Raw genomic sequence first — 16,696 nt, 5'->3', positions numbered from 1 at the left:
ATTAATTTGTAAATGTAAGGAGGAGAACAATAAAACTTTATCATAAAATATGGAGATACCTATCACTGCACTGCAAAGCAAAACTTTGAATTTGTCTCTGTAATCTCAGATAGATTCACACCTAAACAAATCTAACTAACTAGGGATCCATATCCCTATTTCATTTATTTTTTTCATTACATATTTCATTACGTATTTTAATAACTTAGCTCTGCCTGCTAAGTGGTTTCTGAATAAATTTGTGTCTATACTGTAAGTATTTCAGCTTGTCAAAAACACAGTGAGAACATCATATCCCGTTTCCCTCTGCCATGACTACTTCGAAGTGGTACAGGAAAAAAAAAACCACAAACACTGTACTATATAAGGCTCTTTAGAGTAAAAGTATGAACATCATAGAAGTTAAGTGCTGTTAACTGATATCGGGATATAACTTCAACTGTGTGCATGCTTGTGATGCTTATTGCTTTCTCTTCAAATTAATATTACTTTATCTACCAGTCAAGCTGTTAGAGACCAGTACTACTTTTTCGACACAGCAGAACACATCACAGCAGAACTGCTGTTAAAATATTTCAGTCTGTTCCATTTATTAAGGTACTTACTGCACATTTGGATTCAGGTTTTATTATCTATTTTACCAGTGATGATAGCATACACAAAATTCAAATATTTTTTCTCTTCAAGCATTGTTTTTAGGAGTTCCACTCTGTACATGCAGAGTGTTCAAAAGGGTTCAGTGAAATAAAGATATTCCTGAAGGTGAATCTTCTCTGAAAATGCTTTTCAATGACATTTGATTTGTCGAGGTGACCACATTTAATTGGCCTCAAGCTCAACTAGGATCTTGTTCTTTACCAACACTTCTGATATTACAGAAATAATCCTGAATTTTTACTTCAAAATGAAACTATATCAATTAAAGCAATTATTTTTCTATTCCCCAATGATAATACCCTATATTCAAAAAGGCCTATAAAACTTCCACTGTCAAGCTATACAAATGTAGTCCTGTTAAAATCTTGTAATTAAGAACAAATTGATTATGATAAAAGCACTGCAGAGAGGCACCTAACAATTCTGAATCCACTCACTGAGTTCTCACGGAGTTACTGCCATTTGGATTAAAATGAAGGAGTCACATCAAATTTTTAGATAGGTCAATATTTCAATTTGGAAAAAAAAAATGACAGAAGTATGATATAAAATATTATAAAGCACCAATACTATGTTATAATAAGAGGCCATTGAGTTGCACCTGATTAAATAAAAACGTGAATAAAAAACTAAAGCTGATTTTTAAATTATTATTATTAAATGATTTCCAGGTTTCATTTGAATAGCTTTCCAAAATTCCAATTTTTTTTTTAACTTATATTACAGTACACATCTCCAGTAAATACTACTTCTATATGCCAGAATCATGCCTAATTCAACAGCTCCCACATGTTCACAACAATTGAAAACTTATCCTGCTGCTCACTAGTTGCATTCCTTTCAAAGATTTCACCATTTATGGAAAAAAAAAAAACCAAAAAAACAAAAACAAACAAACAAACAAACAAAAAAACAAAAGAACAACAACAACAATAAACAGTGTTAAGAGATGGTACTTACGAGTACTTAGTCAGCAGGTCCAAATCATTATGCATGTTGATTGGATATGTCTCACTGAGATGAAATAGCTTCTCTAAGGCCTCATAAATGAAAATTATGCAGATAAGAGAAGCAAAAGCTTCTTCAGTAAACCGGGTAATGTAACAGACCAGGGAGCTTGCATCAGTTGCAACAAGGATGATGCACAGGATTGCAGTCCACAGACCAATGCTAGCTCTCAGGGAAAGGTATGATAACCCATACTCTCTAAAGAAAAAATAAACAAACAATACAGTTAATCATTTGTCCAGCCACAGTTTCCTAGATGAAGAAGCAACTCCAAAATAGGTTTTGTATAAGAATTAGCAATTTTGGGAACAGTTTAGCTCTTCAGAAAGAGGGTAAGAAGCAGGGAGGGAGGCAAAAAGTAGAATCAACTCTTCAATTTTCCTGCATGATCAACAATTCACTTGTTTCAGTCAAAACAATTTTCAGACTAAGCAGTTCACTTGAAAACAATCCCCTGATCTTATTTGCAGATGCTGGAATTCATTGTTCAATGTTTTTAATTTCACCTAACAAGACTTCAGTAGTTATGCATACCAGATCTCACTCACCTCAAACATCAGTTGGTACATAAATAAATCAATGAAGTAAGTCTTAACCTTGCTTAGGAAGATTCTATAAATGTCACTGGCAAACTACTACATCTTATAATATGTTAGAAATTTTATATAGTTCTACGTCACTTACTTGCAAAATTTGAATAAAATCTTCTCAAACACTAGAACTGGTCCTGTACTGCCAAGTATAGTGAGAGGCTGTCCACCAAAGAGAGAGTAGGCAATTCCAGTCATGGACGCTCCAAACAACGATTCTATCGCACTCTGAATATGAAACAGAGAGAGAAGTGTGTATAAATTTTCCAACTGGTTCTTTTTTGCAACATAATGATTTGTAGACATCTAAATAATGAAACAAATATATTTTAAATATATATTTTAAATATAAAATAAATATATAAGACATAAAAATAGATTTTAATATATATTTGTCCGCTTGGAACAGTAAAAAAAATAAATGCTAACCATGAATCTAGCAACGTAAGTTTGTTTTAAAGAATTCAGATTTAACACATACTATACGACCTTCAGTAGCTTCTCCCAGTAGACCACCGAATGTGATGACAGGAGACATGCAAGCACAGTAGAGAAACAAAAATGATGCCAGACATTGTAGGCTGAGAGCATCCCTGAAGTCACTCCAGAAGAATGGAGCCTTTCTTTTTATATCTAAAATCAATCCACCAAAAAATCTAAAAATAAAAGAGAAAATTTATGAAGAATGCTTACTGAACTTTCTTCCACAGTATTCCTTAGTAGCTGCAGAGAAGCTACTCTTCCTTAATCAAATGAAACATACCCTTATAATTCATCCTTCCACAGAATAAAGTTTCTGGGAACTCTGTCCTGATAACCTTAATCAGAAAATTGTTTTAAAACAAAAGAATTTTCATGTTTCTTATTTAAAAACCTCATCACACAGGCCCAAAACTTTTGAACAGTTGTTAGCTCCCATGCATAAAGCCCCAGTATTTTTGTGAAATAATTCTTTTTGTTTTATCAGGAAGCTATTATACTGCACGCTTGCCTACATTCCCATATATAGAGCACATCATATTCCTTGCAAAACTCTTCCTAAATACAACTGATAATAAGATGAAATCAAGGCTAGAAATTTTCATGGACAAGAACTCATATCTTGTCATTTACATTACGCTAAATATAATAAAAAACTTAGAATCAGGCATTCCTTTACAATACATAATTAAGTTACAGCAAACGTCCCACAGCGCTCTTTTTCTCAAAGTATCTGATGTACCAGACAGCTCTGAGGTAGAGGAGACAGCGCTACCACCTTCTAAACATAAATGATCCTTCAAGCAACCAACACCAGGTTCATCAGCAAAAGTAAAATTTACAGACTGGCTGGCCATTACCGACTTCTACTACACTACGAACAGCAACACAGGAATAATAGTTAATTATCAAGAGGCAGCAAAGTAACAAAATTGCCTGGCACACAGCTACCAGCATGATAATACTGCACTAAGGCAGACACTGACTGCTTGTGGGCTTACTTCACAATATATTAAGAATGTATGTATTGTCTTATTTGGGACAAATCCTTCCTTCAGATGCACGTATGCTGCAGCCACCACAGTAATCACAGCCTCTTGTACCAGGGCATATCATGGCTTACTGAGGCAAAAAAAGAAATGATGGAGCTTCACAACATGGTAACTTCAACAATAAAATATCTGTTAGAATTCGTAATATGTGACAAGCCTGTTACCAACTTTTTCTTCATACAAAAATAGAAAATAATGTTAATTGAGTTCAATAGTGATCTGACCTCTATAAATAATAGAGTAAGGAGATTTCTGTAATTATATTGTGAATACTCAATTTTTTTCGCCCTCTTCTTTTCTGAAGAAATTCAGAAGTACTATCCTTTTCAGCTTTATAGTATGCAAATGAGGATTAAGGCCTGAAAAAGATGATGTGCCAAACTGGTCATTTACAATAAAGCCAGACCATTATTGTTCTTCTGAAAGGGCAACATCTGGGACACTTATGATTCTGAATATGTTTTCACTAACTTTCCAGTGCGTTGCAATTCTGGTCCAGAGTGTCCTCCAGGATGTTCCGGTTCCCCATGAGCTGCAGTCCCATTTGGTACTCCTGGAATCTTACGTTTTTCCTATCAGGAAGAAAAGATACTTTTCTTAGATTTTCACAACCAAACACAAACCTAGCGAAAAAATCAGACTTCAAAACTTGAAAGACCGAACATTTAAATTTTATTGTAAGATTCATCAGCATAACCTCTTCATAAGCAGTAGGGGAGCTGCGTAACCTGAAAAAGTAGAAGTAACTGTGATGTAAGAAATTTAAAGAATTCATCTCAGAAAAATCTTGTTATCAGAAAGCATTTTTAAAGAGCAGCATGCCAAGCTGCTTTGATCATTTCTTGCTCTTATCAGGCCATTGTATTCTGACTTCACTGGAAACTTTGCATAATGAGCAGCACCTTTTGAAAAGAATTACGAATAACAAATCATACGTTATATGGCTAAAAGTGCATCGCATTATTCAAAATGGATTACAACTATCAAAGAATAGAAGAATAGATACTGATTGAAGAGCTTCGTCAATAGCCACCATTCAGTAACAGCCTGCACTCAGTACTTAGATACAATCATGTAATATTATAAAACTGCCAACAAGAAAAAGAAAAAGAATTCATTTTTTTCCACAATATTTTCTTCATCCGAGTCATCTTCAGAGAAAAACTAAGCACCTCTAGGAGGATACATAATAGAATATTTGGGATTTAAGCTTTTTTTTCTTTGTTTCAGAAAACAAAGATATAGCAGTAAGTTTAGAATAAAAGCAAACTACAGCTGTTTGTAATAATCAAACATGCTTATTACCAATTAACCTTGAATTTAAGATCTTTAGATCCATCTGTCTTTATTCAGGAGAGAAATAGTTTTGAACTATGCTGATTGTCATCACTATACTATGTTTTCAAGACAACAATTTTCTTAAAGCAAAGTAGCAGACAAAAAAAACACACAATATTTCCATACAGCGACTTTTTCCATACAGCGACTTTGCTAAATGCTAACTTATTTAGACTTAATTCTTCTTAGCAAAACTTCATCAATCTTTAAAAGCACCTGAATTTTACAAGCACAAACCTGAGAGGGAACGTTTTTAGGTGGTTCTATTCGGATTGTTGGATCCCATTCTCCAGGAGGGAGAACTGTAACCTGATCGAGAAACTCATCAATTCCAGACACCAAGTCATTGCGGTCTTTTGCTTTGTAAGCAACGTCATGGAACACCTATGAAAATCAAAGAGGCATATGTGAAAGGAAAAAGAGATGAAACACTCCAAATATTTCACAATGGCCCCTTCTCAGTGAAGATGCCCTTGCACGTTAGGCTCAGCTCTCATTTTATCATCTCCTGGCAGCATAATCTGAGCAGTTATAGAATTCAAGTTTTTTCACCATTGTATCTGTGCATCAATTTAACTGGGCAGTTCCACATTCCAAGTTCTCTATTATATTATCTCCTTCAGTCATTACAAAATGACTAAAGCCAAATCAAGAATAAAATTACCTCATCTGTCATCAGCGTTGCAATTGATCTTCCAATCTCATGATATTGTTGCCCTTTACCCAATGGCCCAAGAAGAATAAACAAAAATCTGAAAGAAGTTAAATGAAAATATGTAAAAGGAAGGTGTATGTGAGTTACTATACATACTACCAAAATAACTATTTGAAAATTGGACTATAAAAAAATCCCAGATCAAGTACTGTGTATAATATTCCTTCAAGATCCTCAGATAAACATTTAAACATGAAGCTCTGGTTAGAAAGTACATCTAAACAACTTGTGGAAATATATCCTAAGTTTCACAATTAGACTTCTGATTAAGACTAAGACTATCAAAACCCCCTTATGTAACAAACCTTATCTTACATAATAAACATATGCAGATATATACTACATACAGAAAACATTAACGTTAATTCTGTTAATGTCATGGAACTAATGACTTTATGGTAGTTACAGAAGTATTATTTCATTTTTTCTGATTTTGAAGTTACCTCTGAATGAAAATATTTTTCAATTCATCTTTCCTCCCAGTAAGAAGACTCTAACCTCTACTCTGGGTTCTTTAAAATGCACAGGATGGGTTTATCAGATGAAATAATTGTAGTTTCCAGGTTTGTAAAAATGCAAAAACAACTTTTTACTAATGAAAATCATTATTTCTAAATCAAGTATTTTGCAAAAAATATTAATTATCCTAATTTTTAATTTCTTAATTTTCTCTAGGCCAAAAAATCACGACCTCTGTACTGTCTTCATTGTCATGGGTTTCTTTGTGGGAGAGGTTATGCAGAAAAAAGCTCCTGTTATTTCGAAAATTTAACTCAGTATCTCAGTAACTTTTATACACGTGTACAAGTAAAAGACGTAAAGTCACATTCAAAGAAATTAAAAATTAAAGCAAATTTTATACTATTTATCTGACTGTGAGCAACAATCAGAGTCTGAGCTTTTCATCTCCTAGATGAAGGCCATAAATAACTGCAACGCAGTGTTGTCTTCTGATGAAATTCTATTTTTATAAAAACAGGGAAAGATAAGAAGAAAGAGAAACAGAATACATGCGCTCAAAGCCAAGCCAACAACAACAAAGTTGAGAGGCTGCATAATAGTTAAGCCAGTGAATTTAGATATGGGAGAATAGAGCTTTGATCCAAATTAGCCCCAACAGACAACAACAAAGATCTACTTAGAAGCTTAATATTTGGCTACAAAGCATATTTTAGACATTAAAATGAGTCTTCATAAATTGTCCTCAATGCCAAAATGTTCATGAGAAAAAATTTCATCTAAGAAAAATATAATCTAATAAAAATTTATGGTCAAAAGTTACATTTCCATTCATGCAAGTATCTACAGAGTTTTAGGGATGCATATTCACAGCATGTTCTTTATCCATTAACAATCCCTAGCCAATTAAACCATATAGTTTGAATTTTTCCTTTTAAACACCCCTTTTTTTTTTTTCCACTATTTTTTTCTTCTGGACTTAATTCTGCAGTATCACAAGATTAATTTCAGTTCCAGATTAAAGTTCTACCAGTTTGCTTTGCTGCTTTTTCCTAGTATTTCATCTATAGAATTGAGAGTTTGTAAATTATTAACCCCATGTTGTAAACTGACAAACTATATTTTCTACTTCCACAAAGAATAAATCTAATCACACATTAACGGCACGTGTCAGAAGATGCATACACATATTTATGTGCGTTTCTGAATATACATAATTAAATTGCAAGTAGAAAGATGTCAACTCATGGTGAGATGAAATTTGCTGAAGGTCACAACACGTGCCTCCAACAGGTACTTAGGAAAACATGAAAAGAAACGAATCTAACAGTACCTAGTTGGAATCGGAACTTCAGCTAGTCCTGTAAGCAGCACTGCAGGCGATAACCTAACAAAAGCAACAACTGCCCGGTCCAGGAATTCCAGCTCACCAACTAAGATGTTTGATGCTTCAGCTCCAGGTGGTATCTTTTTCATGAAATGTAAGTCAACCTGGGAAAATGATATCAAATTATCCTATGAGTTACAGATAAGGATTTCTGTTTCCCCCCATTTTGGTCACTTGCTGCATTATATATTTTAATTTTTACAATAATTTTAATTCTTCAGCTTTTACTTCTGTCTTTTGAAAAAGCAATATTTTCAAAAATAAAGGTGTTTCTCAAAAAGAGAAACTGATCTTTCAGTATTTGACTAACATTATCTTAAAAACATAGCTAAAATACTCCAGAAATCATTTATAATGAAAAAAAAGAAAGCACCACAGTCTTGTTAGGCATATAATATTAATCTCCTATTTAATAATTTTATAAAAATCATAGCAGCATCAACATTCATAACATAATTAATTGCAGTAGAAGAAATGAAGACATCTAATTTTTGCATAATAAATAATTGTTAAACTGATTAATTCATGGTTCATAGTTGCCATATTACATTTTCTCTGTGAGAAAAAAAGAACAGGCTCCACTACCCCAAATCCCCCCTTCCACTACTCTGGAGTTTTCATATTTAATGGAATACACTTTTCTTCTACTGAAAACAACAGAAAAGCTAGGACCATAATTGTCTCAAAGGAGTAAGCTGAAAGAGCAAAGCAGAAGAAAAACTTTGGAGTTTTAAGGCTCTGATGTTGACTTCTCCAGGGGAAGGGTAGGAAGAGACAAAAAAGCAGCTTCATAATGGCATTACTATGTCAGCTCTAGGTATTTGCTTAGGAATGAGCTCATTTGTATTTACTTTTCTCAGTGTCAGTTGACAGTTTGTAACAAAAATTGACATGGAGAAATAGAGTATATAATGTATGTTTGATTTCATTATACACCAGTATTGTCTACATTTCAAAATACATGAATTTTGTCATTTGCTTTCCTTTTATTAATCTAAACACAACAACAGCAACCAAATCCAACATAAACTGTTAAAGTGGACCATTTTAATGTCTATCTTCCAACCATCTGTCAGTACTAGCATGCATGGGTTTTGATAATATTTAGAAAATTGCTTTCATGCAAATGGCTCTGGCACTAAATCAGAATTCAGATATGATCAAGTTGCCTGTATCTGAAATTGAATTTCTCTAAGATCACAAAGAGGTGCCTAATGCTACCCCTGAGCTAATCAAGCGTGGTGACCAACACCTCACAAAGTCTAACCGCCATCAAATCAACCTGAGAGGTTGGAGTGCAAGTACTTTTTAAAACTACTAGTGAGATAAATTCTTCTGTTGCCCACTCAAACCACAAAATAACTCTTTAGACTTGAATACAACACATAAACAAATTCATTCTGCATCTAATTTTGGCAACTTACATAAATTATAGTTGAGATAAATAAAATAATCTTTCAGGCACACACAACAATGTGCATTCTACAAATTTAATAACCTAATGTCTCATATACCACATGCTACAGCTGTCATTTTAAGGTCCACTAACATACAGACCAAAGGACCAAGATTCACATCTTTCAGATATACTCTCTTATCTACCAGCAAATATTTCGAGACAAGTTTCCTGTTAATAGATCAGCTTGAGATTCTAAAATCTATATGTTATTGAACAGAGACCCAAAAGCTGCAACAAATGACCAAAAACGTGCAAAACTGAGGTGCTGTTTCTGTTACCTAATAAAAGCAGAGGTAGCCCTGTAGTGCATCATCTGGCAATGGCAAAAGTTACATCCTTCAAATGCTTCACCTAATCTATCCACCATGCTCCATCATACATTTCTTATTACAAGAAGTCTTTAGTTGGATAGTCCTCATCACATCTTAGTCTTAACCCCAAATTGATGCATATTCACGATGTGGCATTTAATAGCCCCAGAAGGCTTCGATTAAGCACATAAGTAAATGACTAATGTGGAGTTTGCTCCCCTGCAGGGAACCTCAACTCAATGACTGAAGGAGGAGGGGGAGGGCTCCCAGGAACCAAACACAACTTGAAATGAAGACAAACAGGAAAAAAAAAAAAAAAAAAAAAAAAAAAAAAAAAAAAAAATCAGTCCTCAGGAAAGCCTTGATCTGTATTAATCAAATTTACTTATAAACAGAGTCATGAAGCATTCAAAAACAAACTGATTGTTTTGCGTGATATTTGGGGAAGAAAAAAAAAAATTAAGCTACATTAAGTATAGGGACACAGTTTTGATTCAGAAATACCATTTACACATGGAGCACAGAAATGTTGCCAAAACAGGCTGCAGTCCCTTAATGCATTACATATTTCAGGACACTTGAGGATCACTTCAGCCTCCAGGGCAAGCAGCAGTATAAGAGCTCAGCCAGAAACAGTTGTTACACTGCCATCCCCACCCTGCTCACTGGCTCAGCTCGAAGTAGAGGAGTGACAGACCATTTCAACCACTTTCATTGGGTCCTGAGAATACAAAGTATTCCCAGAGAAAGAGTGACACATTTACAACTACAAACATCCCTCTTCAGGTTACAGAAGTAACACTCAAGACAGCTTATAGTGATGTGCCCTCATGTTATTCATAAATAGATACTAATACAATCAGTAGTATTGGTGCCATATTCAGATTAAGTCAGCTTTTTGAATCAACTCCAAAGTTCGAAACATTAGAAGCAGCCCAAGGGAGATAGATTAGCAAAGATAAAATACACAAAGAAGTTAAAGTTGTCTTTTTGGAGAAGATAAATGACATTAGTATGTAGAACAAAATTAGAGCACAATACTCAAGAGAAAATTAGTGTACTGCTCTACTTTTCTCTCAATCTGTGCACATAATTCCAATTATAACCACTGGGAGTTATGTGCAATAGCACCTTTCAAGTGGAAATTGTACTTTACGTATGCATCTTCAAAGGGATAAATAGACGTATTTAAAGACGGTTTAAAAAAGAAGAAGAAGAAGAAGAAGAAAAGAAGAAAAAAAGAAAGAAAGAAAAAAAGAAAAGGTATTTAGATTAGAAGTCTCTCAATTCATTTCAGCAAACAGAAGACGTTTCTTTCATATCCTGACATCCTTGCCGGTATCCAACACTGCTGAACCTAGCCAAAGATGACATGTTGATTTCTTCTCATGTAATTTAACTAAATAAAGGAAGTGCTCCAGCACTACACAACTAGAGACTGAAGAGACTAAAGGATGAGTTGTTGCAGCCTTCGTTCTAGTTTAATACAAAGAAAAAGGAGGAGGAAAAACTTGCAGCTAGATAATGGATTGGGATTTGAGCCTGCAAAACTCAAAGAAATAGTGGAAATAAGCAAGAAAAGCACAACTGAAGGTCACATCATCTCCTCTAGGCTGTTACAAGCTTCAACTCAGTATGGTTTAATTTTGAATAGCCAGATTTATTTATGTTTAGCACCATTACCTTGATGCTAGAACAATTGGCAGATCAGTTATTTTCAGTTAACAATTCTATTAATACCAGCAAACCAAAATCACATATGATTTTCTGTATTCTTAATTTAAAACATTTTTAAAGGTTAGTCTGCAACTTTTTATCATGTCTCAGTTTATAGTCCTTGCTACCTCTGAAGAGCTATGGTCCACAATACATCCCCAACCCTCTTCCTTTCTTCTCACTATCTTTGACAATAAGATCTGTTTCCCATCTTCATCTCAGCCATATATCATTTCTAGTCTGGCATGTTCAGTCAAGAATTCAACCGGTGCAAATAGCTACTGCTGCTAGGAAATATCTCTGGCACCAGATGGAGCAATCACATAACTCTACTTTTAGCTCAGTTGTACTAACATTAAGATTCAACAGATTCAAAAGTGCTGCTCTTCAGAATATTGGTTTAAATTACCTTTCTTCACAACTCAACCTTTGTTGTATTAATGCGTCAGCTGAAGCCACTTATTCCTGTCAGGTCTATCATCTGCATCTAATGTGACAGTTTGTTTTAGATACATACAGACTTCTTAAATTAGGATTCTCCTTTACGTTAAAGCTGAGAAGCTGAACTCTTTTCTTTGCTATTTAACATTGAACTGTCATTGCAATCTCCACTATTGAACAGCTAACATCTTTTGTGATGCGTACTGAAATATCTTGGCTTGCCAGAAGTATTAAGTTATAGGTTTACAGAAACACATTCTGTTTGAGACATCAGGAATCCACAAGTTCAGGTTATAAAAAACACAGTTTACATTCATGTTTTACTTCTACAAAGAGTACAAATCTGAAAGGTAAATTCAAATTACAAGAATTCTCAATTATCTTTCTACTGAGGCAATTTTTTGTTCATTTGTAAAAACTTCCCCTCCAGCTATACACCTACTATACTTTGGTCCAACAAATGGATATCCACATTCTTAGACCGTCATTTCTTATTACCAGTAATTTACCAGGAAAATGAGGAATTTTTTTTGTTGCTGTTACATATAAACATTATTGCAGTACTTGAAAATTTTTAATGTTCAAGTAAAAAAGTGCATTTCATGACTTTTCCTAACTCACATACATTCAATGTATTTAGAAGACCTGTTTGGTAATCATGAAGTTCCATTTGCCACCATTGAACATACTTACCTTGCTAAAGTCAACAGTGCTATTTTCTCTGCTCACATCATTTTTGTTCTCAACACAGGCTGGAGCAGATTGTGGGGAAACAATCTGACCTGCTAAAAAAAATACCATTACAGAATACTAACATTCACTTCTATAAATAAAGCAAGATTCAGTGAAATAGTTGCTAGAATTAAAGAGTGACATCCATTCCATATCAAGTGTATATGAAACATATAAACATGATGTTTATTTATATACTTATTTATAGTAACATTCTCAAAAGGGAATATTTACCACATGCAGCTAAGAGTGGGAGAACATAACTCAGAAAATAAGACAATCTAAGATCATAGAATCATAGAATCACAAGGTTGGAAACGACCTATCAGATCATCTAGCCCAACCGTCTTCTCATCACCATTGCCACCACTAGCACTAAACTATGTCACGCAGATACTGAAGATTCTGTGTCAATTAAAGCTTTTTGTTTCTCGAGGTGCTATACTTGAATAAAGTCCTGCATTCATATAGTTTTGCTTTGCTGTCTGTTGTTTTTTTGTTTTGTTTTGTTTTTTAACTACTTTGAAGAGCTGCCAATTTGGGGCAATATCTCTCTGCAAGCTTACTCCTTACTGAATAAGACAGGAGTATTAATATCCATATATTTACTCATGCGTATAACAACATTCTGATTATATAAATATTACAAAACTTAGCATAAGAGTGGGCTAATATAAGTAAGACATTTTGGAAATTAAGATGATTTCATCTCAGTATTGAACACTGAACTTGGCATATATAGAACAAATGTTTCGGCGAACACATTTTCAAAAATTCTTGCAAGGATTTAGTACAGTACTTTACAGAATCTTTATAAAATGTCTCAATATAACAAGTGTTCAAGCACACCTCAATCTCATGTAAGCCAACTGTAAGTCTTGTGACCAACTAAATTTTGACAGCAAAAGCTTGAAAAGAAAAACAAGATTAAGTAACAACTTAAAATATATTTTACTTTATACAATGCCAGCATTACTCCCATGCACAGCCAGAGGTCACGCACACTGTGATGCAGGCAGTAGAGCAGCAACACAAACTAGCTGGGTTGATGAGCCTCTCTGCCTTTACCCTTAATGCTCTCCCTGGCATGGCAGGGCCTGCTTATAGCTCTGAACGCCAAAACAAATCAACAGGAAAAAGTACTGCTGTAGCACATACTCAGGAATAACTGTAGAGTCCAACTGGCCAACAATCAGTATCTTGTGCCCAGCATACATTTGTATCCATAGCAAATAAAGTCTCTCATATGACTAAGAATTTATGATGCAAAAACACTGGTTCTGGCAAAAATCAATCCAAACTTGAGTACTAACAAAGACCATATGTTCACGACATATGACTACAAAGACAATCCTAAGCTAGGCACATTGTTTGAGCAAATCAAAAAGCCATCATGTACCCTCAGCATCTTTGTTACATCCATTTGTAGTCCAAGCATGTCCTCAGCCACAGTCAGGAAACAGAACACTTTGTAGGATGCAAACTGAACAGGACAACAGACTTGCAAGAGAAACTCAGCTGTGGTCAGAAAACTACAGCATTCAGCTTCTGTGAAAACTGAGCAGTTCAATATCCCTCTCTAACTCTGGCCACAAATTTTCAGTATAAACACTTGCTGACAAAAAGGCTGGTTTTCATCAAAATCAACATTTCATTTCCCACTAAGCAAAAGCCTCATGCCACAAATCAGTTTTTAGACTTGTGAAGCATACTGATAGATTATCAAGAGAGGTTTCACTTTTAGGAAGCATAGGCATAGAATGTTTCAAAAATCATTCATAAAAATCTTATTAAATGTAAATATTTCAATTTTATCTCAGATTCAGAACAAAGATAAAAATAAAAACAGAAATAAGGGCTTCCTCCTAGGACTCCAGTGAAATAAACAGAAAAAAAACAGAAAAACAGACATGACTATTATGTTACTTAACTAAGCAGTTAAAAATAAGTCAATATCAGAATTGTTATATGACAGGAATTCTGGATTAATTTCAGAACAACATATTATTGTAACTTCAAGGAATGTATGTTAAAATAATGTTAAAACTATGAATTCCTAAATATAACATGGGACAACTTCCTCAAATTGGAAGCCATCAATTACTAAATGTGCAAGATTCTTATAAATGGCCATTCAACTTCTCTGTTTTAATTAGAACTTAAAGTGTCACTATCATAGTTCCACCATCACCTTAACACTAAGGATACCCATACACTACTTAATGCCATTATTTTATCTCTATTAAGTTTATGTAGTTTTATAAGAAAGATCCTCTAGCATTCTATTAAAATAATTTCTATATTAATATGGGATCTGCAGTATTTTGATAGTTTTAATAATGTAACAGAAAAAAAAAATCTTTAAATAATCCTAAAATAGAAGCCATAAAATTTACAGGGAATATTTCTACCAGGAAGTCTTAAGTTTACTTAACTTTTACTTTCTTCCTTTTAGAGAGTCCTCCTTATTCTAAGATCTATACCAAAGGAAATATTTGTAATAATCACTCATACTAACATCCACATCATGTTATAGAGATTTTGTGCACAGGAAAGCAAAAGAAATAGTAATTATGATCATTTTGTTGCTAATTAGGGATTTACATTTATGGTTTTTCTGGACCCACACTTTCAAAAAAAAAAAAAATGAGAACATGAATACCTACATGGGAGAAAATAACTCTGACCATTGGAACATGGATCATTTGTCATAAATACTGAAGTTTTAACACTATAAGTTTTACAATCATAATTTGAACTGTGAAAATTCCCCTAAGCAGTTACCTTAATAGTCCAAAATGCTAACTTTTAAATGTTGTGTCCACTTTTTTTTTTTTTTTTTTTTTTTTTTTTTTTTTTTTTTTTGCGGGGGGGGGGGGGGGGACTAAAGGAATACATGGTAGGAAATAAAAGTCACAAACAGCAAGTGTGTGAAGTTTATAAGAATAACATATGTTCTTTTTCTGTGCCAACAGAAGACCTCAGACTTTGATTTTCCCATATGCTGGACTACAACACAACTTTTACCTTGAGGCAGTAAGAGATGTTTAAATAACTGTAACTTCAGACAGCTTTCTGGATTTCGGAACAACGAAGACTTTTGTTTCTGTTTTTAATTTCACTGGATTGAATAACAATCAAAAAGATACAAGGTAGAGAAGATAGCTAATTTCACTTTTTGTTATCCATACAATAATATGCTGCAGAAACATGTTTGTTATGAAACAATACAATCTGCAAAATAAGAATCTGCAACCTGATCTCCATGTGGTCCTCCCAGAGAAAGTAAGATAAAAAGCAACTGCTATCTGGAGAGATTTTTACTCCCACACGTGTAGTTTACTAAACACCCATGTATTTTACACTTCAAATGGGTAGATACTGTGCTATGGTGCCTCTCTCCAGGCAAAAATGTCTGAAAGACCAGACTGTTTTCATACCTGGTAGCTTCCTCTGTTCCAGACCTACGAAGCCACAAAGGTAGCCTGAACTTTGTGTAAAATTTCATGTTGACTTAATGGAGACTTCTTTGAGGTGAATAAGAAAATATCAATGGAGTAAGTCGAGAATTATACTGATGGCTACCTAGTGAACATATACATCACCATGTTACACTGGTTTTCCCATTCATTGTTCAGTTTGCTAATGCATGTATGTGCTTTATCCTCAAGTGCATTTTAATTTCAGCAGCCGGTTGTTTTCTTTGAGTGAAGGACACAATTATCAACACTATGATGACCCCAGGTAACATCAGATAGTTGAAGAGTTAGGCAAATGAAGGGGGGAGCTGTCACACAACACCTGGACTGAAAAAAAAAAAAAAAGAAAAGGAAAAAAAAGAACAATACACATTTCTTTCCCGATTTCTACTAAAACCTCAACAGTCACCACTGCATCAAATCATCTCTGAAATACAACTACACTGTTTAAGTTTTCTCCAAATTTTACTTTTATAATATCCAAACATATCCAAATGTTCAAATGAACATCTGAAGCACTATATCCAAAACAAACAAATACACAAACAACTATCATCTAACTCTAACCAGGCTTTAAATATCTTCTTTGAAGACACAATTCTGAGCTTCACCTAACAAAGACATTCATATCTTCTGATTTTAAGGCAACCTTGAAATTCAGTGAGGTCATAACTGAAATGGTATATTGATTCTTCAAATTGTCAGTATGCGCACTAAGCTGGCAAGAATGATGAAGACATAATCCACCAATTTCTTAAGAGAGGGCACAAAGGTAGCAACATCCCTCCTGTTCTGTTCTTCCTTATTCCACCCTTGACAGTTCTGTTTTAACCCACTCAAGCAAAATTTTTATTCATGTATTTTATGGCATA

The 16,696-nt window shown here is 34.1% G+C and overlaps 1 protein-coding gene across 2 annotated transcripts in view; it reads right to left on the bottom strand.

The window, feature by feature from the left end:
- SLC4A10 (solute carrier family 4 member 10) overlaps positions 1-16,696 on the bottom strand; it is a gene marked incomplete at both ends in the record, with an annotated part of 153,269 nt that overhangs the window by 29,010 nt on the left and 107,563 nt on the right. For both annotated transcript variants that reach the window (XM_079539328.1, XM_079539327.1), the window contains 8 exons: positions 1,618-1,863; positions 2,350-2,483; positions 2,737-2,911; positions 4,259-4,359; positions 5,363-5,509; positions 5,790-5,877; positions 7,633-7,790; positions 12,307-12,398. In XM_079539328.1, the coding sequence (XP_079395454.1) occupies positions 1,618-1,863; positions 2,350-2,483; positions 2,737-2,911; positions 4,259-4,359; positions 5,363-5,509; positions 5,790-5,877; positions 7,633-7,790; positions 12,307-12,398 (1,141 nt within the window). The remainder of the gene's footprint in view (positions 1-1,617; positions 1,864-2,349; positions 2,484-2,736; positions 2,912-4,258; positions 4,360-5,362; positions 5,510-5,789; positions 5,878-7,632; positions 7,791-12,306; positions 12,399-16,696) is intronic.

The sequence above is a fragment of the Tetrao urogallus genome (genome assembly GCF_951394365.1).
Source record: "Tetrao urogallus genome assembly, chromosome: 8".
Lineage (NCBI taxonomy): Eukaryota > Metazoa > Chordata > Aves > Galliformes > Phasianidae > Tetrao > Tetrao urogallus.
This window is presented reverse-complemented; position numbering and strand designations above follow the sequence as displayed.